The sequence below is a fragment of the Microtus oregoni genome, unplaced genomic scaffold, assembly GCF_018167655.1.
Source record: "Microtus oregoni isolate MIOR12 unplaced genomic scaffold, Mior012 000014F_ref0000157, whole genome shotgun sequence".
NCBI lineage: Eukaryota > Metazoa > Chordata > Mammalia > Rodentia > Cricetidae > Microtus > Microtus oregoni.
In genome coordinates this window covers 21,220,592-21,248,428 of record NW_024543073.1, presented here as the reverse complement: position 1 = coordinate 21,248,428, position 27,837 = coordinate 21,220,592, and the positions used below count along the sequence as shown (strand labels likewise).

The following is a 27,837-nucleotide window of genomic DNA, read 5'->3' as shown; positions in this document are numbered from 1 at the left end:
CTGAGGGGTTGCAGCTTTCATCAACCGCGTGCTCTGGTTTGCGCCACTTAAGAGCTGTGCTTGCAAGGGAGATTTAAAAACGACTCAGAAAAGAGCAAACCACGCGGGCGGAGAATACGCAGGCCTATGGAGTTTAAATCCACGTGGGGAGGCAGACGACAGGGTGCGTAGGGACTGGAAGTCAATCTGAGGTATCTAAAGATAAAATATAAAGAACTGCAGCAATAAAAGCCAGTGCGTGATGATTTATATTAAGCTGCTGGCTCCACGCACAAGACATAACTGAGGAAGGGAGGGCTCGCGCCAAGCCGAACTCGTGGCCGGCAGCCTAGCGGGGAAGGAGAGGTCCTAACACCAAACGTTGGGTGCCAACTGAAGGCGTAAGTCATAAACAATGCCACACCAGTTTGGAATTATGATTAATAGGGTGGTATTTATTCAAAGGGGAAAAAACTTACAGATCACCGTTAGCCCTCTGCGCAACCAGGAAGGGAGTCTAGTCTCCGGTAGTCTCCGGTGGAGCAGGAAGTAAAGAGAGAGAGGAGAGGGAAGTGGCTGCTTTTTTAAAGAGAGAGAGACCACGCCCCAGTGGGCTGGTATCTCAGCAGCTATAGGCTGGAGGATCGGGAGGACCTCCCGCAACACCCGAGTGCTGGGATTGAGATTTTAAATGTTTGTACAAAGATCAGGAAAAGTGTGTGTAATTATATAAATGTTTGTCTATGTCTCTATTTCTGTCTCTTGATCTCTAAGAACCCATTTCTCCATCCTGGCTCGGTGTCAGGGATTTGGCACCCGTGATGTGTAAGGAACTCTTTACACTCTGTTCTGTCAGACTGAATAAAGCATCCTGGGTGGGGTCTATTATTTCAGTTAACATACCCATGTTCACTAAGTTATCACTAAGATAACTTTTCCTACCCTTAGACTTGTATCTGGATGAGATCCATGTCCCTCAACCTGGGAGATTCCTATCCCCTAACTTATAGTACAGTTGAGTGCAAAGAGGCATAGCCAGCCTTAGAGGCCATAATTCTATCTCTGAAATGCATAGCACAATTCCTAGTTGCCCTGATATAGTCTGTAAGGTTCTGACCCATTGTCTAGCCTTTCTCTGGGAATCTCCATTCGGATCATGCCAGCCTGTAGTACATATTCTCAGCATGACCTCATTTGCAATGACCTATAATTCTGTCTGTGTCTAAATCATTACTGCCTGTGTGGTGAGATTATTTGTAGAAAGCCCCTAGCTGTTGCTTCCAAGCCAATCCACTGTCCCCCTAATATCCTTCCTAATGTAGGACTACCTTCCCATGCCCTCTTCTCTCCCTCACCTTTTATCCTTAGATTTTCTTTTGCATTCAGTAAAGACCATGAATTCTTACACATGATCTTGCCATTCTTCCATTGTCCTAGGAAACCTCATTGTTTTTGTTCTTTGATGTACTAGATTCTGACCTCACCTGGACTGAAGTTCAGGCACACCCACTTTTATTTGAGCTCAGAACTATAACTGTAACTCATTGCCTTGCTTGTGCCTTTCATATTCCTCAGACCCTTTATTTATTCAGATTTTATTTTATATTAGCCTAAATTCAAAACAGCCCTGAAAGGCAGATGTCAGTGCCAGTGTCTCCATTTTGCTGAGCGGCAGGTCACTAGAACTTGAGGGACTTTTCTAGTGTCCAAGGGCTAGATATATCTTGTCTTAAAAGTCCTACTTTTTTATTTTACTTGAAAATAAATGGTTTTCATATGATATATTCTGATTGTGGTTTCCCCTCTCTCATCTCCTAGATTCTCTGTGTCCATACAACTCCACACCTTCTTTCTTTAGAAAACAGGAACCCCCCCCCAAAATTTAAAATGCCATAACAAAACAATATGAGACAAAAAATATCTATAGAAATACCACTGGGTTTGTTTTGTGTTGGCCATGGAATCTACCTTTATGTGTGGCTAATGTATCCAGTGAGACTCCGTTGCAGAAACTAATATTTTCTTTGCAAGCAGTTGTCAGTTAGTGGCAGCTTCTTGTTTAATGATGGGAGATTGTGTCCACTTCCTCCTCTAACTCTGGCCTTTGAACCTGTGCATGCTGCCATAGTCTCTGTGAGTTCATATATGTATCAATGTTCATCGTGTTTGGAAGACACCCTTTCCTTGGTATCTTCTATTCCTTCTGACTCTTACAATCTTTCTGTCTCCTCTTCTGCAGAGTTCTCTGAGTCCTGAGAGGAGGGATTTTATGGAGATCCCATTTAGGGCTGAATATTCCAAGATCTCCACTCTCTGCACATTGTCTAGTTGTGAGTTGTCTGGATTGGTTACCATCTACTGTAGGAGGAAATAGAAGTCCTCTTTTTAAGGGAAGCATTTTTACAGGGGCTTATGGGAATAGAAGGAATCTAAAATCAGGAATGAGACAAGGGTGTCTACTCTCTCGTCACTTGCCCATATAGTTCTCAAAGTCTTAGCTACACAATTGGGCAAGAGAAAGACATGAGAAGGGACACAAATAGAAAAGGGAGAACTCATTATTGTGGTGACATAGACTATAGATTGCTAGGAAACTCTTGCCTCTAATATAAACACAGTAAAGTTTCAGGATACAGAAGTCAACAACATAGCAGCCTTCATATATACCAACAGTGTACTCTCAGAGAAAGAAATTGTGAAAATATCCTATTCATAGTAGTTTTCCCCCACAAAAAAAAATTAAGTACTTAGGAATAAGCTTAGCCAAAGACTTGAAAGAGCTCTACAATAAAAATTTGAAGACACAGAAAAGAACTCAAAGAAGATTCTAGAAGTTGGAAAGAGCATCCATATTCCTGTATTGACAGAATTAATATTGTGGAAATGACTGAACTACCAGAACTAATCTACAAATTTAGTGCAGTGCCCAATAAAATACCAGTGGAATCACAGAAGACATGCTTAAGGATAGCCGAAACAATGCTAAGGGATAACAGCATAGTTAGAAGTATCTCAAGCCTGGTGACCTACCAAAATTAAAGGCAGAAGATATAAGTCACTTAAACAGACCCATTACAGGTAATGAAATTGAGGCTGTTATCAAGTCTCCCAACAAGGAAAAGCCCAGATCCAGAAGAACTGCTGAATTCTTTTTAAACTTTCAAGGAGGATTTAGTAATAGTTCTTCTTTACTTCATAAAATAGAAGATGAAGAAACACTAGAAAATTCATTCACAAAACCACTATTATCCTGATACCAAAATTAGGTAAAGAAAGAACAATAACAACAACAAAACTATAGACCAATTTCTCTGATGAACATAAGATACAGAATTTCTCAACAAAATGCATGCAGACCTAATTCAGAAACACATTAACAAGATCATACAACATGGCCAAGTGGGCTTCGTCCTAGAGATGCAAGGTTGGTTCACAATACATAAATCAAAAAATTTAGTGTATCATCCAAATGCATAATATCTCAGTTGATGCAGAAAAGGCATTTGCCCAAGTTCACCATGCTAAAGTCCTGCAGATGTTAGGAGTAGATAGAACATACCTCAAAATGATTAAGTCTGTACACAAACCTATAGCCAAGACTGCCACTAACTAGACTGTTTTTTTAATTAAATGTGCTGATAGTAGAGCTTGTAGACTTGTCTTTGGAGGGAAAAGAATAGAATGTTGTAAAGTAATTCCCTCTGCATTGCAAAGTCTTACAGACAGACACATTTTATATATAGGGCCAGGAAAGTTTATTGGTAGTGTTAGGGATGGTCGACTCTAGGGCTTTGCACTTGGTTGGCAAGTGCTCTACAGGGTTACATCTTCAGCCCCAGGTTCTTTGTCAGGAGAGCTGGGTAGTGAATACCTTAGCCGTGTAGACTGTAGCCACTCAGTGATGCCATCATGGCACAAAAGTCGCCTGAGAAAGACAGTATAAAAATGAGCAAGTGTCTGTGCCAACAAATATTTTAGAAACTAAAATATGAATTTTGCTATTTTAATATCATAAACATGTAAAATACATAACCATTTTAAATGTTAGAACCATTCTTAGTGCACAGACTACAGCTTTTGACACCTCTTTACTGGCATATGTTTATTAATGAACTCATTAAGTTATGAATATGTATACATGCATGAATGTACCAGATCATCTCTATCTTATTTTCATCTAGCACATCTCTAATTTAAAAACTCATTTCCATAATACATTCAGTGCCATGGTTTTTAGAGGACTATCTAAAAACAGTCTCTGATAAATGTATTCAGTCCTCTACCCTTGCTGGTTATTTTCAGTTGTTCACAAATCTTCAGGGTTGGGGGCCATCCTAAAGCAATTGCCCATATACATAATGTTCTGTGGGCACTGTCGCCTGTTATGCTGCTGGATGACAAGTCCTAGAATTAGAGGAGGTCAGGGCATGCAATTACTTTAACAAGGCCTTTGCTATGTGGTAGTGAGTCTCAAGAAACGGTCCAGGTGAACCGCATGCCTGGACTTTCACTGGACTCCCACTGTGCTCTACAGAGAAAGGCCATTAGCCAATGATAAGATGAAAGCTACTCTGACTTTGCAGGTTCTTCAAATTGCTGGTAATGTTGAACTTTTTCTGTTTGGTGGCATTTTTTTTATGAGTTTTTGCTTTTGCCTTTTTTTTTTTGGTATATCATTTTGTGTGTACAAGTGTTCTTTGCCTGCCTCTGTGTGTGTGTGTGTGTTCGCACGCGAGCGCACATGCGTGTAAAGGTCAGAGGTCAACTTTGGGTACATTTTTGTTGTTGTTGTTAATTTTTTTCTCAAGACAGGGTTTCTTTGTGTAGCCCTGGCTTGGCTGTCCTGGAATTTACTCTCTTGACCAGGCTGGTCTCAAACTCAGTGATCTACCTGCCTCTGCCACCCAAGTGCTGAGATTAAAGGTATGTGCCACCACTGCCTGGCTGTAGTTTTGGGTATCTTTATCTGATTTATTTGCTTATTTTTTGAGATAGGATCTGTCACTGAACCAGAAGCTCACTGTACTGGCTAAACTGGCTGCCAGTAAAGCCCCTGAACTGCCTGTCCCCTCCTCTATTGCTGGGGTGATAGTGTGTCACCACCTGTGGCTTTTATGTGGCTACTGGGAATCTGAATACAGGTTTACATCTGCCTACAAACAAATTTTTTTATTATTTTTTATGTGTATGAGTCTTTTGTTCACTTGTATGTCTGTGCACCACATGCATGCCTGGTGGTTACGGAAGTCAGAAGAAGGCATTGCTCCCCTGGAACTGGAGTTTTACTTGATATGAGGACCATGTGGATGCTGGGAATCAAGTCCAGGTGCTCTGCAGGAACAAGAAGTGCTCTTAGCCGCTGCTCTCTCTCTCCAGCCCCTTTAACAGATTTTTGAGATATGTTAATTATTACAAAAATAAATAACATTTTGAAATGTTCTTAATCTGTGCTCGTTACTCAAAATACTAGAAGTTATCACAATTGCTGTCTACAATAGTCAGGTTTACATACATAAGTAAGAGTTATCCTTGAGATAACAAATTGCTTATTTAAAGTAGCGCTTTCTAGAAGGCTTAATACATTTATTTGGATCTGTGCTTTCAAGTAGAGGTAAAGCAAATTTGCCCTTTGCTTTTTTTAATACTATTCTAGATACTGTTCAGTGCAGTGAACTGGAGACACAATGAGCTTGCTTTTCACTGGGTAAATTAGACAGTTTTGAGGCTTTCTGCCTTATAACTCTGACCAATTGAACTGTACATTGGTTTAAAAAACACTAATTTAAAAGACGCAGCTTACCTCTGCTTGCAGTCTTCCTTACCTTGTCGTGTTTATAAATCATATCTAAAAAGGCACTGCCATAAAGTAAGCTAAGCAAACATGACACAAAGAGAACAGTTTGTATATTGCAGCTCCTCGTTCTTTTGAAATTTAAAGACAAATCAGATTGATAATACTTACAGATGATTGTGTAACTAAGTACGATGAAAGCATAAAAGGTTGGGAAACATGGTTTTCGTAACGCTCTATGTGGAAACATTGTCTCTGAAAGACTGGCGCGGCTGCTGGGGGAGCCTAGGATAAACCCTTCACTCGGTTCTCCTCCATGTTTTATTTTTCAAGTCTCGTTTTAGATTTTATAATTCAATCATTTTGAACAGCTATGTTCAAAAGAAGTTTTACAACTTTAATCTTAATAATCTCAAGAAAAAGCAGACATGCTATGTCATAAAATAACTATTAGTGACTAGTTTGTATCCTATAAATCTAACTTGAGTTGATAATATGGTCCATTACCTGCTAACTGCACAGAGTATTTTTCATTTTACACTCTTCAGTTACTTTTTAGTGAAGTGTTAAAAAATATGAAGCTTTTCTCCTCTCTAAAATCGCACGCTGTCTGTCTGTTATTAGGGAGATAACAGCTCTTATAAATGTTTCAGGAAGCACTAAGCAGACAGTTATGTGCTCTCCCATTCCACGCTTATTTGCTTACTGTAATAACTGATAAAATATGTGTGCTTTGTCTGTGTGTATCTGCAGGCGTCATGAGTCACATAGATTTCCTTAGAAATAATGTTGTGGCTGCAGAATTGATTGCTTATTTTCACAAACCATCTAAAGGTACACGAACGACTTTTATTATTTAAACATGTGCTGGGGAAAGATTTGTAGGGGATCGTCTCACTGATACTTGATGCTTTTGTCCTCCTCCCTCTGGGGGAAGCTCTTTTATTGTAGCGTCACTGCAGCGGGAAGTAATTACCTCCTCAGGAGTCCTGCGAGGATGGCCTTGTCACCAGCTTAGAATGCAGCAAGCTTTTAACTTGTAGAACATTTGTTATGGCAAAATTAAGACTAGTGCTTCCAAGACTGAATAGATGGCTCAGTGGTTAAGAGCACTGGCTGCTCCTCCAAAGGACTCAGGTCTAGGGTTCAATTCCCGTTACCTACATAGCAGCTCACAACTCTCTGTACCTCCAGTTTCAGGGCATCTGACACCCTTACACAGACATATATGCGAGCAAAACGTAAATGCACATAACATAAAAAATAAATCATTTTTAAAAACTAGTGTTTTCAGGCATTATTTTTCACCATGGTTGGGAGGTACAGATTTTATCAAAATCTTTTTTTTACATGAATCTATATGTTTCTAATATTTGTTCCATAGAACTTCTCATCAAAAATTTTTCTTTGTGTACGCCTTTAGAGATTTTCTTTTGTTCATAGATCCATATGTGTGTGTGTGTGTATAAAATAGAACTCTTAAATCTTTTCCTAAAACTAATAAATGTTGATGCTCATGATTCTCCACTTATCACCACACTGTGCTTCAATAAGCACAGTGTGATATTTTTAGAAAACGTTGTATTGAAACGCTTAGCACCAGATAAAGTATAGTTATAACCAACACTGGAGGTAGATTATTAAGAAATTCTGTAATATTTAAAATGGTGAAAATCTGATTTGAATTTTGAAAATAGATTAAATTATCTTTTAAAGTAAGGAATGAATGGGAAACCTGATAATAAACATAATAGATAAATTATATATTGTGTTATCGCTGTACTTGGTATGTGGTATACACAGTTAGTACCAGTACTATAGAAGCAGAGGCAGGTAGATTTCTGTAAGTTCCAGGCCAGTCTGGTCTACAAAGCAAAATCCAGGTCATCTAGGGCTACTTAGTGACTTTGTGTCAAAAAAAGGAAGTGAAGGAGGGGAGGGAGAGGAGAAGGAGCATACATAGTGTTAAGTGACAATGTGAAGAGATAAAGGAGAATATGGGGGAAATAGAAATTTTATTAGACCTCATTAGGAAGGTAATATTGGAACGAAGACATATCAGAACTGAGCCAGGTGGCTATGTGCAGAAAGTGCATCCCAAACCAACCAAGCTATAGACACCAAGGACATGGTAGAAGCGTAACTGTCTGGCTGCTGTGTTAGAGGGGCACAGACATCAGGGTGGACTGGAATAGAGTGAGCAATGGTGTCCAGAGTAAGAGGAATGCAGTCAGCAGGGACCTAGCAGCTTTGGTTGGGGGAGGGGGCTTTGTAAGGAGATTTACTTTTCCTCTTCATGAAGCTGGAGGGCTTTGAGCAGAGGGATGGTACAGCGCTACTTTATCATAATGGGTGCTCCTCGCCTCTGTGTTCCACTAGACTCAACCTAATGCAGGAAGAGGAGCCAGAAGACGATTAGACAGCGGTGCAGAGTGCTGCAGATAGAGATGCCGGGGGCTGCTCAGAAGAGGGTGGTACCACTGGAAGCAGCGAGCACTGGGACAGTTTTACTTAGTTCACTCAAGTAGCCAGATTCTTTCATCTCTTCTAAGTTGTAAACTCTGCCTGCTCTGAAGCTGCCTAGCCAACTTTGTTGTGGCATTTATCACACTGATTGGCTTACTCAGTTCTCTGGAATATTTTTGTATTAAAGTCTTATTATTATTAGCAAAATGCATCAGTAAATGTGAAATGAAAGAATAAATGGTTAGTGATATTAATTGCTACCTTGTGTTTGAAATAGTGGTATCCTTCTTAGAAAGCCCTGAGATGACTCATCCTTACCTTAGTCCAAAGGAAGATGACCACTAAAGCTGTAATGCATGCCCTCGATGACTTAAACCTCATAGTAGGCCCCACTCTTCCAGATACCCACCCCTTCCCATAGCACCAAGCTGAGGCCCATGTGTTTACCACAGCACTTCAGGATGGAAGGTGGAAACTGCAGTGCTGGGCTGCACTTGATCCTGTCTAGCCTCAAGTCTCCTTCCTTTCTGCACCATAGTTTCAGCTTGTGTCCCCATACACTACAGCCCAGCCTTTATGGGTTTCCAGAAAAGTGAAACTGCCTACATCAGCATCTCCTGAATGACTTAATGATGAGTACATCTCAGACATGGTATAAGTCAGAAGTGACCTGCTCAGGCTCAGGTGTCAACAGATCATACTGGAAAATACCTCTCTTCGGCTGCGGCCTTGTGTTTAGGTTGGTTGCTGTGACTGGTGTTTAGGTTGGTTGGTGTCTCTGAACCCGTCTGCACACCCTCTCTCCTGTTTTAGTCGCTCTCCTGAGTGGAGTGCATTCACACCGAGCATTGTTGTTGAGGTCTGTGCTAAACAGCGCCCAGAAATGTGGAACAGGATCTACATTTCTTCATCAGTAAGATGTTCTTTAAAAATATTTTTTAGTCAGGGTATTGCTGTGTACCAAAGGAAGACCCCAAGCTTGTGACCTTACTATCATAACCTCCTTAGCCGTGTTTAGAGGTACATACTGCTGAACCTGACTAAGAGACAGGGAATCACTTAGAGACTTAAACTCCAGTGCTTGCCCGTCCTTTTTTGAGGTTATGTGTTTTATCCTTAGCACTGCAGAAAACCAAAGTAAAACCAATGGTAGACCATTTATTATTGTCATCAGAAAGCATCAGTGGAGGAGTAGGCCAGTTTCTCCATTCTGAACAAATTTAAGATCTAAGTAGCTGATTTTTTGAATATATGTTGCAAACAAATTTACAGAATTTTATAAAAGTTACTTTAAATTCTTATACTAGTTGATCTTTTATGGAATATTTTTACTGATATATAGTAGGCAGTTTATCATTTCATATGTATGATATTTTCATTGAACCTAAAATTATTATTTATTATCATCAATTATTTGTAGCAAGCCTGGTGTGCTGCAATACTTAAATTTTGAAAGATGGCTCTCCTGTGGTTTTATAATAGACAGGTTTTTTTTTTTGTTTCTCTCTCGCACGCACTTTTTCTCTCTTTCTCTTTTTAATTTGCTGCTTGTGGTTTCAATTAAGATATAATAAAGAATTTAACTAAAATCTAGTGGTCAGTAGAGGTATAAAGAGATGATTACCCAATAAAGTACTGATGGAATTTAAATGAAGATTACCTTTATCTTAAAATAGTGTATTAGTTATTTTTCTTGGAACTATGACAAAACACTTTTTAAGAAGAGAGATCTTTTTTAGCTCCTGGTATAAGAGCAGACATAGGCATTTTGGAGAGCCTGCTCCAAGACTGCCTCCAGGGTATGCAAAAAATCCACGAATGTGGTAAAGGCTAGACTTTTTATATCTGAGGGGAAAAATAAGTAAACATATACTTTCTGATGTTCACTTTGTTTTTTACTTCATCTTAAATAATCCTCTCTTAAAATCTTTCTGTCTCCACGGAGGTAGAGTCTTCACACACAGCTACACACTTCCACACTTGTTTACACCTCCCTCATCTCTCCTCCCTCGCTCTTCTCTGCACACTCAGCCATGTCTTCCTTCTCTCTCTCTCTCTCTCTCTCTCTCTCTCTCACCTCTGCCCAGCTCTTCACACAGTAGTTCTCTGAATAGCTGTACATACCTCCTCTCTCAGCCAAACTCTGGACAATTTATGTTACATTTTCAGGGCCTGACCCATACCTAGAAGACAAAATAAGTCACACAGTTTTTCTCAGGGTAGGGAGGTCACATTGACCAGCCACTGAATAATGCTTAGCTGTGCATGAAACTCTTTCCCAGAAAGGAAGTGACATTGAAATTCAGGTCTTAAACAATAAACTGTTCGATGAATGAACCTTGAGGTTGGGAGTACGTGCAGAAAGTTCATTGCTAAGAAAACTATGTCTGCCAAAGTTGCTTAAGCTCTGACCTTGAATCAGCAATAAACACCTGGGAAATATTTGTCTCTAGGGACAATCAGATGTTCATCCCCAGGGGCAACCAGTTTGCTTTGAATTTGTCCTGATGTTTAAAATCAGCTGTCTCTGTGACAGAGAATACTATTACTTTCTTATGCCAGTCTGAGTAATGAAAAATATCCTAGTATTCTATTCATCAGAATTACACAGATGAAGCAGAAATCATCTTTCTGACCATCCACAGCAAATGTGAGCCCAGCAGATGGAATATTTTCATGAGATAAACACATAAGCAGTGGAATAATACTATTGATAATTGGGAGGCCTGTTCCACAAGAGTATCTTCCAGGGTTCAGGTCACAAGTCACAGAGCAGTGAAGGGAGCTTAGATAACGCTCATCTGAGAGAAAAGGCTTACATGCATGCTGTTCCAGTCATGGCTCTTTGTTGTTCTGCTCTGTTCTTATTCTCCTGTCTGAATTCTAGTTCCTGGCCTTTTCTCTAGCCTAAAAGCTCTCCTTTTCAGGAGGCCTAAAGCAATTAAAAAAAAATTACAAGAGTTACCTCTCATTGGCCAAAAGCACAGTCCTAAAATAAGTGATAAGTGATCAGAGCCCAGTGGCACAGTGTCCATAGGTCTTGGTCAGCTAGAATTGGCAAGCAAAGAATTGGCATGCCTTTCCCAGGGTGCTTCATGCAGCAACTGTGGTTGGACACCTGCAGCTCTGACCTTGTGCCTTGATGTAAAGTTTTAAACTTATGATCCAGTCATAAAAAGCCTTCAGTTTTAACTTGCTCTGAGGTTAAAAAAAAAGAGAGCAATTATGTGCAGTTAGTCTGAGCAAAAGAAACAAAGCAGGCTTTAATGTCTACAGCTCTCATGGGACTGACAACATATCCTAGTTTTTTTTCTATATATCAAGATTATGCAGCTAAATGAGATGTGATCTTTCTGACCACCCACAGATATATGTGTCCACAAGATTGAGATGCAATCATGAGATTACATGAAAATGCACTGTAATGAGGAGATACTGTGTTGGGGACCAGCTTCAGCAAGGATACCACTTACCAGGATAGGGGCGTGGGGGTTAGAAAAGTTAGGTAGAAGGAACAGAGATAAAAGAATCACAGAGACATAGGATAGTAACTGAGGGCAACTCAGTGAATACTGGATGCTGGATTTTTTTTTTTCCATATACCCCAGTACCAAAAGGGGAGGAAGAAAAAAGACTGCTTTAACATAATACAAAGGACAACCAGAACAGGTACTTTCCCCAATAGTTGAGACATCAAGTCACTAATTCTTGAGAAAAGCATTCTGTTGTTTAAGCAGTGAACCCACCCTAGACTAAGTATTCTGAAGGCAGCCACTCTTTAGGTCAAACCTCCTATTTCAAAAGAAGGAGCAGAAGTATGCTTGAATTCTCTAACCTTCAGTCAGTGTGGAGAAGATACACCTCTATGGACCATCTTAATGTCCAAAACACCAAGTAACCACACCCTAGGTCAGAATGTGTACCCACAGTTGTTGTCAATAACTGAACAAGCTAAAACTCTCTGACCTTCAGACAGGGTGGAATAGGCTCGCATATTTGGGCCTCCACAGCTGCGCAAGGGGGAATTACAGGTGAAAGCAGCGGTTTTCATGCAGTCTGTGATCCTCAAGCCTGGGTGAGAGGGCACCATCGGGTACTTCCTCTGGTGGACTAACATCTGAATTATCAGTTGTTATAAGCTATAATCGCATCATGGCCCACAATAGCTTGTAACAGTCGATCCTGAAAAATAGCCATAGCTGTTTTTAGTGGCACATGAGAAAAAATACAGACAGAGGCAAAGTTATCTACAGCCAGTGACCCCATAGCCTTACCAAGTAGGGGTCCCCATCAGGGGATTGCTTGTCCGGTAAGTTGGCCTTTTGAATACTAGTTGTCACCTTCTGTATACTCTCAGTCATGGCAGCAGGTATGTGTAGCATCTGACCTCTGCTCCTGTGAGCATGAAGCAGAGGGAAATTCTTGCTTGTGTTACCTCTATTGAGGGTAGGTTTTCCTTCCTCAGTTAATCCTGATCTCCTAGGTGACTCAATCCCCTCCCGTTGACTGTGAAGATTACTCATCACAATAGGGAAGAGCATTTTAATCAGTGAAACAAAGGATGAAGCCACCTTAAATTGAAGTTGGCAGTGGAAAAAGTTCAAGGGGAAAAGATGTTCGTGAATGCGTGTAATCCCAGGACTCAGGAGATTGAAGCAGAAGGATCACAGGCTCCAGGAGAACCATGCTACCCAGTAATAAGCTGAGCATTAAGTTAAGGATTGAGAAGGAAGGCACATGATGTTTGCTATTGTTAAGGATGTCATATGGTTGAAACATTCAAGAAAACCAACTGAAAAACTATCAGAACTAAGTATAAAGTTACCAGGAGGGCCGTGTATGGAATGTTTAGGTTAAAAAGTGAAAACAAAGCTCATATACTGTTTGTAAAAGGAAAATATTTACATACTCAGGGCAAGAGACCTACGTCTGTCATCCCAGGGGACCCCAAGATCTAGGCTCATCCAGGCTACATAGACCATGTTTCTCCCCTCCCAGAAATAATATTATACAACTGGGTTGTTTTTGTTTTATATTGTAAAATATTTTAATATATTCCTGCAGCGTAAAATAAAGTTTTAATACTACTTTGAAAGCATTTACTTTATTTTACACCATTCTGACTGGTGTCTATGTATGGTATCTTTTAAAGTTTGTTACCATGTTTTATATAATAACTTGGGACAACCACATGTCATAAATATTGGCTTGTTTCTAAAAGAAGTATTATCTGTTCTCACTCACTCTTTCTTCCTCCTGTGCATAGGTCAGTACACCTGTCTTTGTGCCAACAAAAACACACGAGCTGCTTCACCGAATGAGTGGAAAAGGACTGGCTGCCCAATACTGCTTCCCAAGACAACCGTGCATTTTTGGTGACAAGATGGTCTCCGTTCAAATAACATTGAATAATACTTCTGATCGAAAGATAGAAAATATCCACATAGGGGAAAAAAAGCTTCCTGTAGGCATGCAAATGCATGTTTTTCATCCAATAGGTAATTCTCATTTGAAATTTGATAGCTAAATATTTTCATTTTTAAAGCAGATAGTTCCTGAAAAAGATAAAATACATATTGTTTTACTGTGACAGTGACCGTGTGTGTGTGTGTGTGTGTGTAAGTATACGCGTGCATGTACTACTGGGCTATATTCCCAGCCATTTTCCTTTTCTTTGACTGAATTTATCATGGAAGAGAAATACATTTCTTTGCCCTTAGTGAATCAGGTCCTAGCGTCCTGACCCAGTAGTGATGAGAGGATGGGTATGAGGAATCAAAGCCACCATCTGTCCCCTCTCTGCATTACCTTCTCTCACCTCTCCTGCTCATTTTTCTTCCTCCCCTCGTCTTAGATAACTTATTGTGTTAAAAGCAGGAAAATCAGTCTGCCTTTTTAAATATAGTATCTCTCAAAGCTCAAGACCCTATCCTGATTCCTTTTACATCCCATAAATTAAAAAGTAAAGGGAACACAGGATGAATACTGTTCTGTTGTCTTCCTGTTCATGCACAGGATAAAGAGCACCCTGTGGTATGTGATTGCATTTATTGTGTTTTTAAATCTTTAATCTATTACTGCCATTTATGAATCAAGATGCTTTCATGCTCAAAAAATAGAAAAGGAAAACCTCATTTTTTTTTTTTACTGTAATGCATAAGATGCAGCAGTAGTGTACCTTGTCTTTGCATGCAGCAGACAGTAGTATCCCTCATCTCTGAATGCAGCAGGCAGTGATGGCCCTCGTCTCTGAATGCAGCAGGCAGTGGTGGCCCTTATCTCTGCATGCAGCAGGCAGTGGTGGCCCTTATCTCTGCATGCAGCAGGCAGTGGTGGCCCTCATCTCTGTATGCAGGAGGCATGTGCCACTGGGCCCTGATTACCTCTCACACAGCATGCACTTCCCAGATGCCCATCATAGTTCCAGTGTCTTCTATTGTACCTTGTCATTTTTAAGTATTTTCTTAAAAATGTTTAGTTTGTATGAGTGGAAACAATCCTAAGGTGTAGATGGGAGCCAAAATCTCCATTGAAAATGATGTGAGTTTGTGACGGTCTGGGGTGTATACAAGGTACCGGGTGTGATGTGATGGGGTGTATACGAGACACCTGGTGTGATGTGACGGTCTGGGGTGTATACGAGGCACTGCATATAGCCCCAGAAGCCTTGCATAAACCCCACGGGAGATGGTGGTAGGAAGGTCAGATGTTCAAGGTCACCTTCAGCTACAGAGGGTGTTCTGAGCTATTCGGATTCTATCTAAAAGAAACAAAAAGGGCCTTGAAGTATATCAGCTCCATTTTTCTGGCATTTCCTGGGAGTAAACCCTTGGACCAGGACAAAGTCAGTGAGTTTTCCTCCTTATTCTGTTGCACATAACTATTCTGTTTTCTACATATAACTCCCACACTGGGGGACTTCCCATGAGGCATTTTGTAAAAAACAACATTTTGTATGTGTGATTTTTTTTTTAACAAGGGAGACAATGGTTTCTAATGCAAAGTCTCGTAGACTTTCATAAACAACCAGGATAAAATGGAGTTAGTCTATTCAGACCTTACCGAATACCAGTATTTTATGCTTTGATAATTAAGAAAATTTAAATAGTACACATTGTCCTAATTTTTACTGGATTATTTTTGCAAATTTGATAAGTTGCCATGGAATTACAGAATATGCCAATTTATGATTTTTTTTTAAATGCCTGCAACCTAACCCTTTTTACCTAGTTTAAAAATTAGTGTAGTTAAGCAGTGTCGAGTAGCTGATGTATGGGTTGTCTGTGTCTGGAAATGTTATCCAAAGGTTAAAACAGTAGAACAGTATTAATGCTTCCTTGGGCTGGCATAATGAGTTGATGAGTTGACCTTCTATTGGCCTATGTAGAATAGAAGAAATAAATACAATAAATTTCATAGTATGACGTTAATGCGGCATTAAAATATGAATGCCGTTGTCTCAGTTCTACTTATAGGCTTTTCATTCTGAGAAAAAACTTTATGACTATGGTATTTCATTCATTTTCGGGCATCGATCGAATGCTTTTAAGGTAAAGAATTCTTTTCTGTGTGTGTAACACAGCCCAGACCTGTCACTAATAGATTACAGCCAGTGACAGTGTGTGATTATATCTAAAATAGCCCTCCAAAGTCATCTGAAGAATGCAGCAAAGCCAAATATTTCCTTTTCAAAGGCATCAAGATGTTTTGTTCATTAAATGTGTGCCCATCTTAACAGACCCGTCAGTATTCTTACTAGTCACCAGTGTGTTTGAGTTTACCTTTAAATCCCAGGATTTTGCCTTTCCATTAGTGGGTAGCTGGATGCCTTGTAAGAATATTAGAATTTATTTGCCTAGTTTTCCAAAGAGATTAAGAATATAAGAGAATTAAGAGGTGGCTGAGAAGACATAAGGACTAGCACTAGACTATTTCCATTGCACAACAGCAAGTCCAGAAATAGTGTCCAGATATTGTAAAAATACATTATATGAATAATTTTTGCTAATTATTTTGTTTTTGAAGCATTCATATAGTAAAACATGCCATTGATCGTGAACTGTCCTCCAGAATTAGCACATCACTAAGCTCACAGCTCATTATCATAATACTCAGAACCAAGCAGTGCCAGAGTGCTAACAATGGGGCACCTTGAGACCTATCACTCCCTCAATATGAAGTACAGGAGTTCTGAATTGTGAGTGCAGTCGTGTTTGAGAGGTGACAGAATTTGCTACCCACTGTGGTGTATGATACGAACAAGACCAAGCCACAGTGTGTTTATAGTGCAGAAGAATGAGTTAGGGGTTCACTAATGGATAGGCAGGACACGACTCACAAGTAGAATGCTTGTTTACTTGGGCCCCGTCTTCTGCTTGGGAAGGAGAAAAGACTAAGCAATAAGACTAACAGCTGTGAGCTGATGACAGTGTGCAGCTCTAGAAAAGTGTGTGTGTGGGGGGGGGGGGATATTATATGGAAATAATGATAAAGAAACAATGATCGCCAAAGATTTAAGAAGCAGGTCTTGCAGTGGCTTAATAGCTATCCAGTAAAATGTAAGTTACATAAGCAAATGAACTTCAAACTAGAGTCAGAAAATTAACAGATACCACACAGCAAAACCAATAACTTTTTTTTTTTTTTTTAGTTTTTCGAGACAGGGTTTCTCTGTAGCTTTGGAGCCTGTCCTGGAACTTGCTCTGTAGACCAGGCTAGCCTCGAACTCAAAGAGATCTGCCTGCCTCTGCCTCCCGAGTGCTGGGATTAAAGGTGTATGCCGCCACCACCCAGCTTAAACAAATAACATTTTAAAATGTGTCCCAAACACAGGTCGTCTTGAGCCTGTGAGAAATAATTTTTTATATAGCAGCTTATTGAATTATTCTTTGTCCTGTATCTACCTTCATTTCTGTTTGTGGTGAGCATTAAGGGGCCAATCCTACTTATCAGCAAACCCTAGATGCTTGTCTGCTGAAGTAAGTGTACTTGCTAAAATACAATGGTATGATGTACCTGAAGCAGATAGGTAGATATAAATGTGTTGTATTATGTAATTGCAACTATTCTAAAAACTTTGAGTCAAGTAAAATGTGCCCTACTTATATGTTCATACATATTTAGGATGTCCTATGATTCTAAGATATCTTAAGTAGAATGAAAATATGTAATTTTTGTCTTGTTTTTTTTTGCCACCCCCCCCCAGGAAAAAAAACAGTATTATATCTTCATATACTTGTTTCCCATACTTGGTTAGTTGATTGAAGCTTCAGAATTTTCAAATATATATAGTGCCACTTTATTACTTTTCAAGACAGCTGAACCCAACCAGTAATTTCACCCTGCTAAGTCCCTGGGTAGTGCAGTTAGACCTGTTTTTTCTAGTGATACCAGCTCTGTTGGTGAAGTGGTCACAACTTAATGCCATCATCCCAGTTTACTTCAGCTTGCATTTCAAGTTGGGTTTTTTTAATCATTGTTTAAATTTATTTTATTATATCTAAGTATTCAGCAGTTTTGAGTATATGATCTTTTATGCATTTCAAAAGCTCAACAATTTCCGTGTGTGAATTCTAGTCCAGCTTGAACTATATAGAGTTCAAGACCAGCCCAGGCTATAGAGCTAGACTCTGTATTAATTAAAAAAAAAAAGACAAAACAAAAATGTCGACTGCCTATGTAGATGAAGATAGTCTAGGAAATGTGTGTCTCATTTCTCAAAAGAAGTAGTATCCAACACTCTTAGTCATCAGGAAAATGCAAATTAAAACTGCTTTGATATTCCACCTCTCCTCAGTCAGAATGACTTCATCAGGACAATGTGGCAGGGCGCGGAGAGAGCACTGTGCACTGCTGGGGTGTGAGTGTGTGCAGCCGATGTGAAAGCCAGTGTGTCCTCAGAAAACACTACTGCAGGACTCTCCACCTGCTCACTGCAGAAGCGCTTACACATACATGGTTTCCTGCATTGTTCACAGTAGCCAAGAAGTAGAACGAGTCTAGATGCCTGTAAACAGAAATGAGGACATACATACAATGGAATTTTTCTTATCTGTAAAGAGAAATGGCAGAACATCTGTAGGAAAACGGATGAAACTAGAGATTATTACATTAAACAGAAGATTCATATCTCTGGTTTGTACTCATTTGGAGTGGTTTGTGTGTGTGTGTTGTGTGTGTGTGTGTGTGTGTGTGTGTCTGTGTGTGTCTGTGTCTGTGTCTGTGTGTCTGTGTGTAGGTGGGTAGATCATGACCGAAAGGGGACTGTGGGTGGAGAAGAAGAAGAGATCTCTTAAGAGATGTCTTGGACCTCACAGATGGACTCTAATCCAATCTGTTGTTCTTATGAGAGGAGGAAGTTTCGATAGACCCCAGACCCATCTTAGCACCCAGAGAAAGCCATGAAAAGACAGCCATCTACAAACCAAGGAACATGATATAGGAAGGAAGCAACACCACCTACACCTTTATCTCAGAAATGCAGCCTTCAAAATCATAAGAAAATAATGCTTTGTTTCTTAAAAAGAAAAAGAGAAATATCTTGGTTACTTTTCTATCACTGTGCCAAGCACCATGACCAAAGCACCTTTAAAGCAAAACTTTTAGTTTGGGGCTAACAGTTCAGAGCATAGTAGAATCCATGGTTGTCACAGCGGGGAACATGGTAGCAGACAGGCGAGCAGTGGTGCTGAGAGCTAGCATCTTATCCCCAAGTTGGGGGCAGAGGAAGAGAGTACGAACTAGGAATGGTATGGACATACTTTCTTCAATGAGGCCACACCTCCTAATCCTTCTCAAACAATTCCTCCAACAGGGAACCAGATATTCAAATATATGAGTCTATGGGACCATTCTCATTTAAACTACAGCAGGAAAAGGCAAGGGAATTTAATAGAATTTAATATGCAGTAGAATCTATGTGACATGAAAACAGGAGGCAGGACTGTTTAAAGAATTGAAGAAAAAGGCAATGAGAAATGGATGAACCAATATGTTGACGTGAATGCATGAAAAATATGGTAATCCCCAACACTGATATAGCTACTTAACATTGGACTTTAAAAATAAGGAAAAAAGATTCTCAAACAAATAGGTATAGTGTGTTCTTTGGAGAATGCTCAGAGTTAACTTGGAAGAATGTAACTTCAGCGACATGAGTTTATAGTTTCCTTTAATATTCTTAGTTTAAATTCTCTTACGAGCCATCACTAAATTTTATTTATTTATTTATTTATCTATTTATTTATTTTCAAGACAGGGTTTTCCTGTAGTTTTGGAGCCTGTCCTGGAACTAGCTCTGTAGACCCTGCTGGCCTCAAACTCGCAGAGATCCGCCTGTCTCTGCCTCCCGAGTGCTGGAATTAAAGGCCTGTGCCACTACTGGCGGCTGTTATTTATTTATTTATTTATTTATTTATTTATTTATTTGGTTTTTGAGACAGGATTTCCTTGTGTAGCTCTGGCTGTCCTGGAACTCACTTTTTAGACGAGGCTGGCTTTGAATTCACATAGGTCCACCTGCCTCTGCTTCCCAGGTGCTGGGATTAAAGGTGTGCGCCACCATCACCTGGCTAAATCTGTCCTTTTTTTAACCAAAGATGGCATGAACATGTAGTGTTTTCTTTAACTCTTTTTCACATCCTCCATGTTTTCATATCAAAATTTCCCTCTTCCCTAGACTCTCTGGAGCCTGAGAGGTCTGTCACTGTCTCAGTGGGTATTGACTTCTGTGATTCGACACAGACTGCCTGTTTCCAGCTGTGGTAAGTTCAGTTGTTCTTCTGTTTTTATACTGCCTGGAAGACACAACATTTAAGCAACTGTGTTTTTGTTTGACAGTGCCTTGGAATGTTGCTGATGCGTGTGTACTGTTTGGTACTGTTCTTAGTTGGTCTTACACACCTGCCTTTACTGCCTGCCATATGCAGCTGAAATCCATGGTTTGTTGGTTAAAGGACAAGGCTATTGCTAATTTCTTTCTTATTTTAATACTATAGTCTTAGAAAATTCAGAGAAATAAACAGTTTAATAATATTACTGAGTAGCCCAGAGAAGGTTCTTTTTGAGGCAAGATGTCAGTTTGAGATACAGCGAGTTTCTTGAGGAGAATATTGATTCTAGACCCATACGCTTTCCTCCTTTTACAAACTGAGTACATTTACAGAGTTGGTTAAGATGTCACACCAAATGTTGCCGCAGTCTTTCAGTTTGAGGCTTTCTGCTTTCATGTGGCATGTTTATGCTGATGAGCTCCAGAACAAAGCTGGTGCAACTTAGTTACCCTTGAGTTCCTTCTTAGGTTTTTCTGATTCAGGGCGTGACTTGGTTTTTAGTGGAAGTTACTTGTTTTTCTTTAAAAATTGAAATATTTTATGTTTCTGAATTTTAGCTAGCTTAGGATAGAATTTGTTGTGATTTCAATTTTACAAGTAAGGACAGAAACCTTTAAAGTAAATGTGTAGATTAAATGTAGCAAACCTTTCTTTGTCATTTTCCCAGGAACTCTGGCCCTGAGCCGGCAGTGATGAATATGAACAGTGTGGTGTGCACATTGATTTTATGCAGATCATCACCTTTATGTTTTGGGAGGTCTGCTTTATTAGTGATATATAGAAGCTGATTACTTTTCTCAACATTGCCTAGTAATTGTTTATTATTTTTCTATTAGACAAACAACACAGATCAATATTACTGAACACAGGCTATGAGTAACACCACTCTAAATAGATTTGCTTCCAACACCAGAGGTATATTCATTTTAATGATCTCAACAATGTGAACCCAATGACAAAACTTATACATCAAATTAGACCAAAATTAAAACCTAAAATACTCCTTTATCTTACCAATTTATAATCAGATGTGCTCTTATTTTTCCATTTTTTCTTAATTACAAAGACTTCTTTTATAGTGTTTTGGACCACATTTGTATTTTGTCTTCTAAAATTAGCCAAGACCTTTTAGGGAGAAATACACACTGTAGTGTTGATTTTTATCCTATATTAAGTAGTATTCTTTCAATGTCTCTTAAATTAGTTTTAGAAAAATGACAAATGTATCTCACATAACAATTAACTATCTGTTATAAACACATTAATATATTTTCTGCAGTGAAGGTGCAAATTACTAAGTTATTTTATATTTCATCTTTCACAAAAGCATGCAAAATCAAAAATTATTTTCTGTATGTTTCAAAAAGAGCACTTTGTCTTACATCAAGTGTAATTGATCCTGAAGCAGTGTAATCACAATTACTCACTTTCTTAATTGGCCTGCCCAAAATCAGAAAATGGAAACCGATCGGCAGTGTTTCAATCAATAGCTTCATAGTAGTGCTAGTGGGGGTAGGGAGATGTGGTAATGGGTAGATCAATCGGTCTCCGGTGCCAGTCCCTGACTGTGCCTTTTGCATAGTAAGTGGCACCTTTTGCTGTAGTCGCCTTGGTAGTTCTCAGTAGAAAGAAGGAGAAGAGTAAGTGTGGCTGGTATTAAGGTTTTTGTTTTTTGCCTGAAATACATTATATAAATCAATATGTCAGATTGCGGTAATAAGAGCATGTTTGATAACAAGCCTTTGGAAATGCCGAGAATGTGGACTGAAGCGTTCAGGTCTCTTTCTGTCACGAGAGGGATGAGGACGGGTAAAGTGGTGCTGCTCTACTCTAGATTAACTGTCTCGTTACAGTGAGGTGCAGATGGGGTGCGACAGAAAGTAATGTGCATACTTAGTCATGTATTTTATAGCAACTCCCTTTTACTTTGTATTTCCAATCATTACCAAAATAAATTCTTGATTAAAATATATATCAATTGATCTATCAAATGAATAGTTCATAAACAAGTCCCCATCCTGGTGGTGAGTGGGTAGGACTGTATCAAAGATAACACGTTGTGGGTTAAGTTACCTACAAGACAGCGCTTCACCACTTTTTTTGTCCAAAATCCACTAAAAAGAAAAATCCATTCTTTAAAGGGTAAGCATATAAAGAGAGACAGAGAAAGAGATACAGAGACAGAGGGAGAAAAGAGACAGAGAGAGAATGCCATTTGCTGACCGATCAGAAATTGTGAAGATTATTGGGCATTAGGAAACAAATAGGAGCAGCTGAGTACTCAGTGACCAGACACTCCTGTGAGAGGCAAATCTGGGGAAAGCAAGCACACAGTGATGTATGAGAAGGGAAGTTAGCAAGCTCCAGGAAGCCCCTGGGAGTTAAAGAGCTTCTAATTCCAGCCTCGGCCCCTCTGGTGCAGACATTGGCTGAGGCCTAAGGCACCATTGCAGGAACAGTGAGGCAGACTGGAAGGACTGTACGCATGTGAGGGCCACAGGAGTGCAGGGCTCAGTTGTTTTCAGGGAAGCAGAATGATAAGGGATAGAATGAAGTGCTGTTGTGTCCTAGACGGGAAAGCAGCCTCAGTATGTGCTGCCCTCCTGCCTCCTCGGTTTATGTCACTGCTCCGTGTCTCACTTCATGAACCCCATATCCCAGTCTCTACCATGATAGTAATTGCTAGCGTTTGTTAAGTACTTAGAATATGCTCACTGCCGCTCCAAACACTTAAAGGTGTCCATTTGTTTAATTTCCACATTGGTCTTTAACTTATTATTGTCCCCATTTTACAGGGGGGGGGGGGAGGGCACATTTTACATTTTACTTGAGGCATTGGAGAAAGATGTCTTAGCTAATGTATAGTAGAACTAGCTGTATTCTGTTACAAAAACAACTGCACAGTCAGGGATGACCAAGCTCTGGAGAGAGCTGAAAACTGCAATGTCAAAGAGAAGGCTAAAGATGGACACAAAGCCCGGAGGGACTGTGAAGGGAGCAGATACGCAGTAGAGTGGACACAGCTGATTACAGATTGGTGCTCTGGAAGAAGGGGCCAGGAACTAACTGGAATAGAGAACAGAAACACGGGACAGGAGACTAGGAAATAAAGGAGACATAGAAGAAGAGAAGAAGAAATAACTTATAGAAAAGCAGTTTCCAAAACAAAAGAAACAGATATCAAATTGAAAGTCTTACCAAAGGACAAACAAGAAGAGAGCGAAAGATTCAGAAAGACCACCTTCTGCTGGAAACTCGAGCATTGTCCCAACAGCTTCTACAGTTAAAACGAAAACAACAGCAATAACAAAACCCAGCTTCCCTAAAAAAGAACAATGCAAACTGGGCATGGTGGCGCACTCCTTTAATCCCAGCACTTGGGAAGCAGAGGCAGGCAGAGCTCTGTTTGAGGCCAGCCTGCTGTACATAGTGAGTTCCAGATAGCCACAGTAGTCACACAGAGGAACCCTGTCTCAAAAAAAGAAAAAAGGGAGAGAAAAACAATGCAAAAGTAGTGAGATTTCTCTCAGAACTCAGGCTTTAAAATATAAGACTTTTGATACACATTCTCTTCAGACAAGCAGGGATTCTGTTTGCTACTTACAGATTCTTTGTGAAAGAGTCACTCGAAGGCCAGGCGGTGGTGGCACATGCCTTTAATCCCAGCACTCGGGAGGCAGAGGCAGGCGGATCTCTGGGAGTCTGAGACCAGCCTGGTCTACAAGAGCTAGTTCCAGGACAGGCTCCCAAAGCTACAGAGAAACCCTGTCTCGAAAACCAAAAAAAAAAAAAAAAAAAAAAGTCACTCGAAGAAATTTATCCTTTAAGTGATACAGAAAAAGACAGAAGAGAGGGGGAAGCAAAGAGTAGAGAGTTTCACAGTGTTGGTGTGTGTAAATAAGTATTGATATAATATCAAAAATAGTGTAATCATCAACCAAACCCCAGAATCTCCACATGGAACAGTGTACGAAGGAGTGAATACCTCATCCTTCTTGTCGTGTGTTTAAATTGATTGATGGCAAACAACAATTTAAATAGCGTTTAAAATAAGTAAATATTGTCACTAAGATCATGGATAACCTCAAGGAAGGGAGGAAACAAAGGAGTTGTTAAAACTTGGGTCTTTTTAAATTGAACTGGGAATAAGTGTGCTAGATAGGAAACTGAATAATACAGCTGGAGGGGAAGGGAGGGCATACCTACCTGTGTGCGCCTCTTCCTGAGGAGACATGAGCAAATACCTCTTCACCTGGCTAGAGTACTAACAGCCAACAGCAGGCCAAGGGAACGATTGCCACCTGTGTTATTGGGGAGCCAGCATGTTTTCTGGGGTCACTTACAGAATCACAGTTGAGGGGTCACTGACTACAGGCGCTTGGGTGATGCAAGATCAGCTGTATCGCTAAGAAGCCTGAAAGTCCTCCCGCCGCATTGCTGGAGCTCCTGCTCAACTTGTGGGGAGTTCTTCCCCCAGCAGGTGGCTGCTTGTAGAACTTTAGGGCGGAGCCCTGTGACTCTTGTAACTTTCTGAGCCCCTTAAGTTTCTTTAGCTTCCTAAGCCTTGGAATTTTGTTAGCTCCCTAAGACGTACGAGCTTCTCCTCCCTCAGGAGTAGTTCCAGTGTAGTCCTCACCCACTAGCTTTCCCAAGTCACGTCACCTTTATTAAACAGCTAAAGCCTAAAATTCAGCTATTGATAACAGCCCTACCAGAGAGAGGACGGCATAGAAACTAAAGGAAAGAATGGCATGTATGTTCATATGGTCGGTGTACTAGAGAATAAAAGTGGTTGTGGAATGTATTGTTAAAAAAACTGAGCTGGTGTTACTGAAGAAAAAGGAGACCAAGATTGGAAAGAGAAAGTAAAAGAAGAGATTTTCAGGAATTTAAAATAATGCATTGTATACTTTTCTGGTGTATTGGGATGTTTAGATGAAGTTAATTCTTTTATAGAAAAATATGAATGAGAATAAAAGGACTAACTGTATTAGAACTTCACAGAAAGCAGCCCTATGATTGAAAGTTTCCTAGAACAAATCACCTGTGCCCTTCCCATGGCTGTGTCCCTGATTCTCAGACCCCAAAGGATAACCCACAAGTAGCACATTGCTTGGGCGGTGAATTGGCTGACATCTGATCCGTGCACGTTATCCATGCCCACGAGAGTACCAGAGCCATACTCTCTGAGTCAGAAAGGGTGAGCCATATGCTTTCAAAGGTGCTTCCCGTTCTGATGGAAGTTGTAGCAGGTATAAGAAAGACCCCCAAAGCAGAATATTCCTAGGATTATTAGCTCCCAATATCTTGAAATCAAAAGAAAAACCATTTAATGAGTTTCTAAAGGTGTTATAGATTTATGGGCTACAGAGTGTAACTTTTCTGAAAGCCTTAAAAGAATATGCAGAGTATTTTAAGATAGGAGAAAGACAGATGTTCTCACACAGATTCTTTACGTTCAGCATAGCAGCTGAATATAAAACTTTCCAAGGAATTCATCATATTTCTGAAGTTAAACTGGAAAGCAAGATGTAAGGTCAAAATATTTTTTTAAATGAAAAGAAGCCTTTTTGTAAATGTTGGAGTATAATTAAGGCCACAAAAACATTTTCATTGGCATTATGGACACATCTCTCTAATGAGTTAGCCATCCCTTCCATTGAGCTGGATGTTTTTCTCTGTGTTCTCAGGCTAACCCTTCATCTAGTGCTTAGAGTCATCAGTAAGACCTTGCTCTAGCCAGGCTTTGGGGGTGCACACCTTTAATCCCAGCACTTGGGAGACAGAGGCAGGTAGATCTCTGGGTTCGAGGTAAATCTGGTCTACATAGTAAGTTCCATGACAGCCAGAATTACACAGAGAAACCCTGTCTTGAAAAACCCAAAAAGGAAGAAGAAGAAAAAAGATGATGCTCTAGCAGGAGCCCCTGTCTGCCTTTCACGGCTCCTTTCATCTCCTACTCAGGAAGCTCCATGCCTTCCATGCTTCTCTGGTCACTCTCTACTGTTTTTTGCACCTCGCTGCCCTGTGTTCCCCTCCTATCTGACCATCTTGCTGGTATGAGCATTAGCCTCCCTGTGGATCTGGCTTCCCTTTGGAGCCACCCTTCCCTCTGTCTCCACTAGTCCCTTTCCCTTGTTGTCCACAGGCTTGCACCACACCCTTCTCGGGGTGTCCTCTTTCTCTTTGTCACCTTCTTTTCTTGCCCCTCCTAATTGTGGGTTATCCTTTGGGGTCTGAGAATCAGGGACACAGCCATGGGAAGGGCACAGGTGATTTGTTCTAGGAAACTTTCAATCATAGGGCTGCTTTCTGTGAAGTTCTAATACAGCCCATGAGCTGCGGCTCTCCATAGAAAAGTGGCGTGAGTGGGCGTACTGTCTAGAAAGCCCTCTGCTCTGTGCCATCGGCCTTGTCCATGCTCACCATTCCAGAAACACAAGCCTAGGTGCAAGGTTTTCTCTCCTCCCTCCACTCCTGCTGAACATACCAGCTGGGGTGTACCTTTTCCACACAGCCTAGCACACATCTGGACATTCTGAACACAGCACACATCTGGACATTCTGGACACAGCACACATCTGGACATTCTGAACACAGCACACATCTGGACATTCTGAACTCAGCACACATCTGGACATTCTGAACACAGCACACATCTGGACATTCTGAACACAGCACACATCTGGACATTCTGAACACAGCACACATCTGGACATTCTGAACACAGCACACATCTGGACATTCTGAACACAGCACACATCTGGACATTCTGAACACAGCACACATCTGGACATTCTGAACACAGCACACATCTGGACATTCTGAACACAGCACACATCTGGACATTCTGGACACAGGAAGTTTTGCTTCAACCCCCCGGACTTGGGTTAGGGTCCAGTGTCGCAGTAGAGAAGATCACAGCTTTGTTTAGGAAATGTTGGCTTCATACATAAACAGGCCTTACTGGTCTGCCTTGAACAGTTCATTTGTGGGAAAACTTAAGGTAGCTTACATGAATAGATGTCTGAGAGTGGGGAAGCAGTTAGTAAGCTTAGTGGTGGAGCACTGTCTAGTATGTTTCAGGCTCTAGGTTTGGCCCCTAGCACCAGGAAGAAAAAATCAGTAGTAGCATAAATGTAAGTGGATTTCATGTGTCTTCTTCTGTTTTTCCTTTCTCACCCTAACTTCATCTAATAACATATTGTATCTAGAGCAGCCACCTCCTAGTCACCTTCCCTTGCCCATTGCGATTCAGTCCCTCAGTAGGCAACTCAGGAAGCTTTTGCGTCCCTGCCTCAGAAGAAGGAACAGATTTGGTTGGCTCGTTTGCCCATCACTTCATCATCACGTTCCCTCTTCAACTGGAATATAAAAGTGGTACCTGGAGATTCAGCAGCCATCTGGCAACCATGAGGAAAGCCTGCATCCTATGGGTGGTGGAGTGGAAAGCTAGAGAAATCTGGGTCCTTGGCGGTTTCTTTAGCCACTTAATGAGCTTGTGACTGTAACTCCAAGACTTGTATTCTAGACAATAAACACCTGCTTCACAAGAAACTCTTTGCTGGATTTCCTGCTTATCTGCAGCCAGACGCACTCCTAATCAGCAGCTCTCATCAGCTAAACCCAACTGCCTAACTTGGACATCTCTAAAGCGAGTCTAGTGAAACAATTACACTCTGTGCTGTTTTCTATCTAACACTAGAAACACAGTGACTTTCTTAAATTTGTCACATCCTGTCAATTGAAACAACTTTCATGCCAGTGAAT

General features: G+C 40.4%; 1 protein-coding gene across 1 annotated transcript in view; it reads left to right on the top strand.

The window, feature by feature from the left end:
* The window catches only part of Ap3b1 (adaptor related protein complex 3 subunit beta 1), a 205,937-nt gene that overhangs the window by 160,771 nt on the left and 17,329 nt on the right, over positions 1-27,837 (top strand). The window contains exons 23-24 of the mRNA XM_041663539.1: positions 13,503-13,734; positions 19,914-19,998. Coding sequence (XP_041519473.1) covers positions 13,503-13,734; positions 19,914-19,998 — 317 coding nt within the window. The remainder of the gene's footprint in view (positions 1-13,502; positions 13,735-19,913; positions 19,999-27,837) is intronic.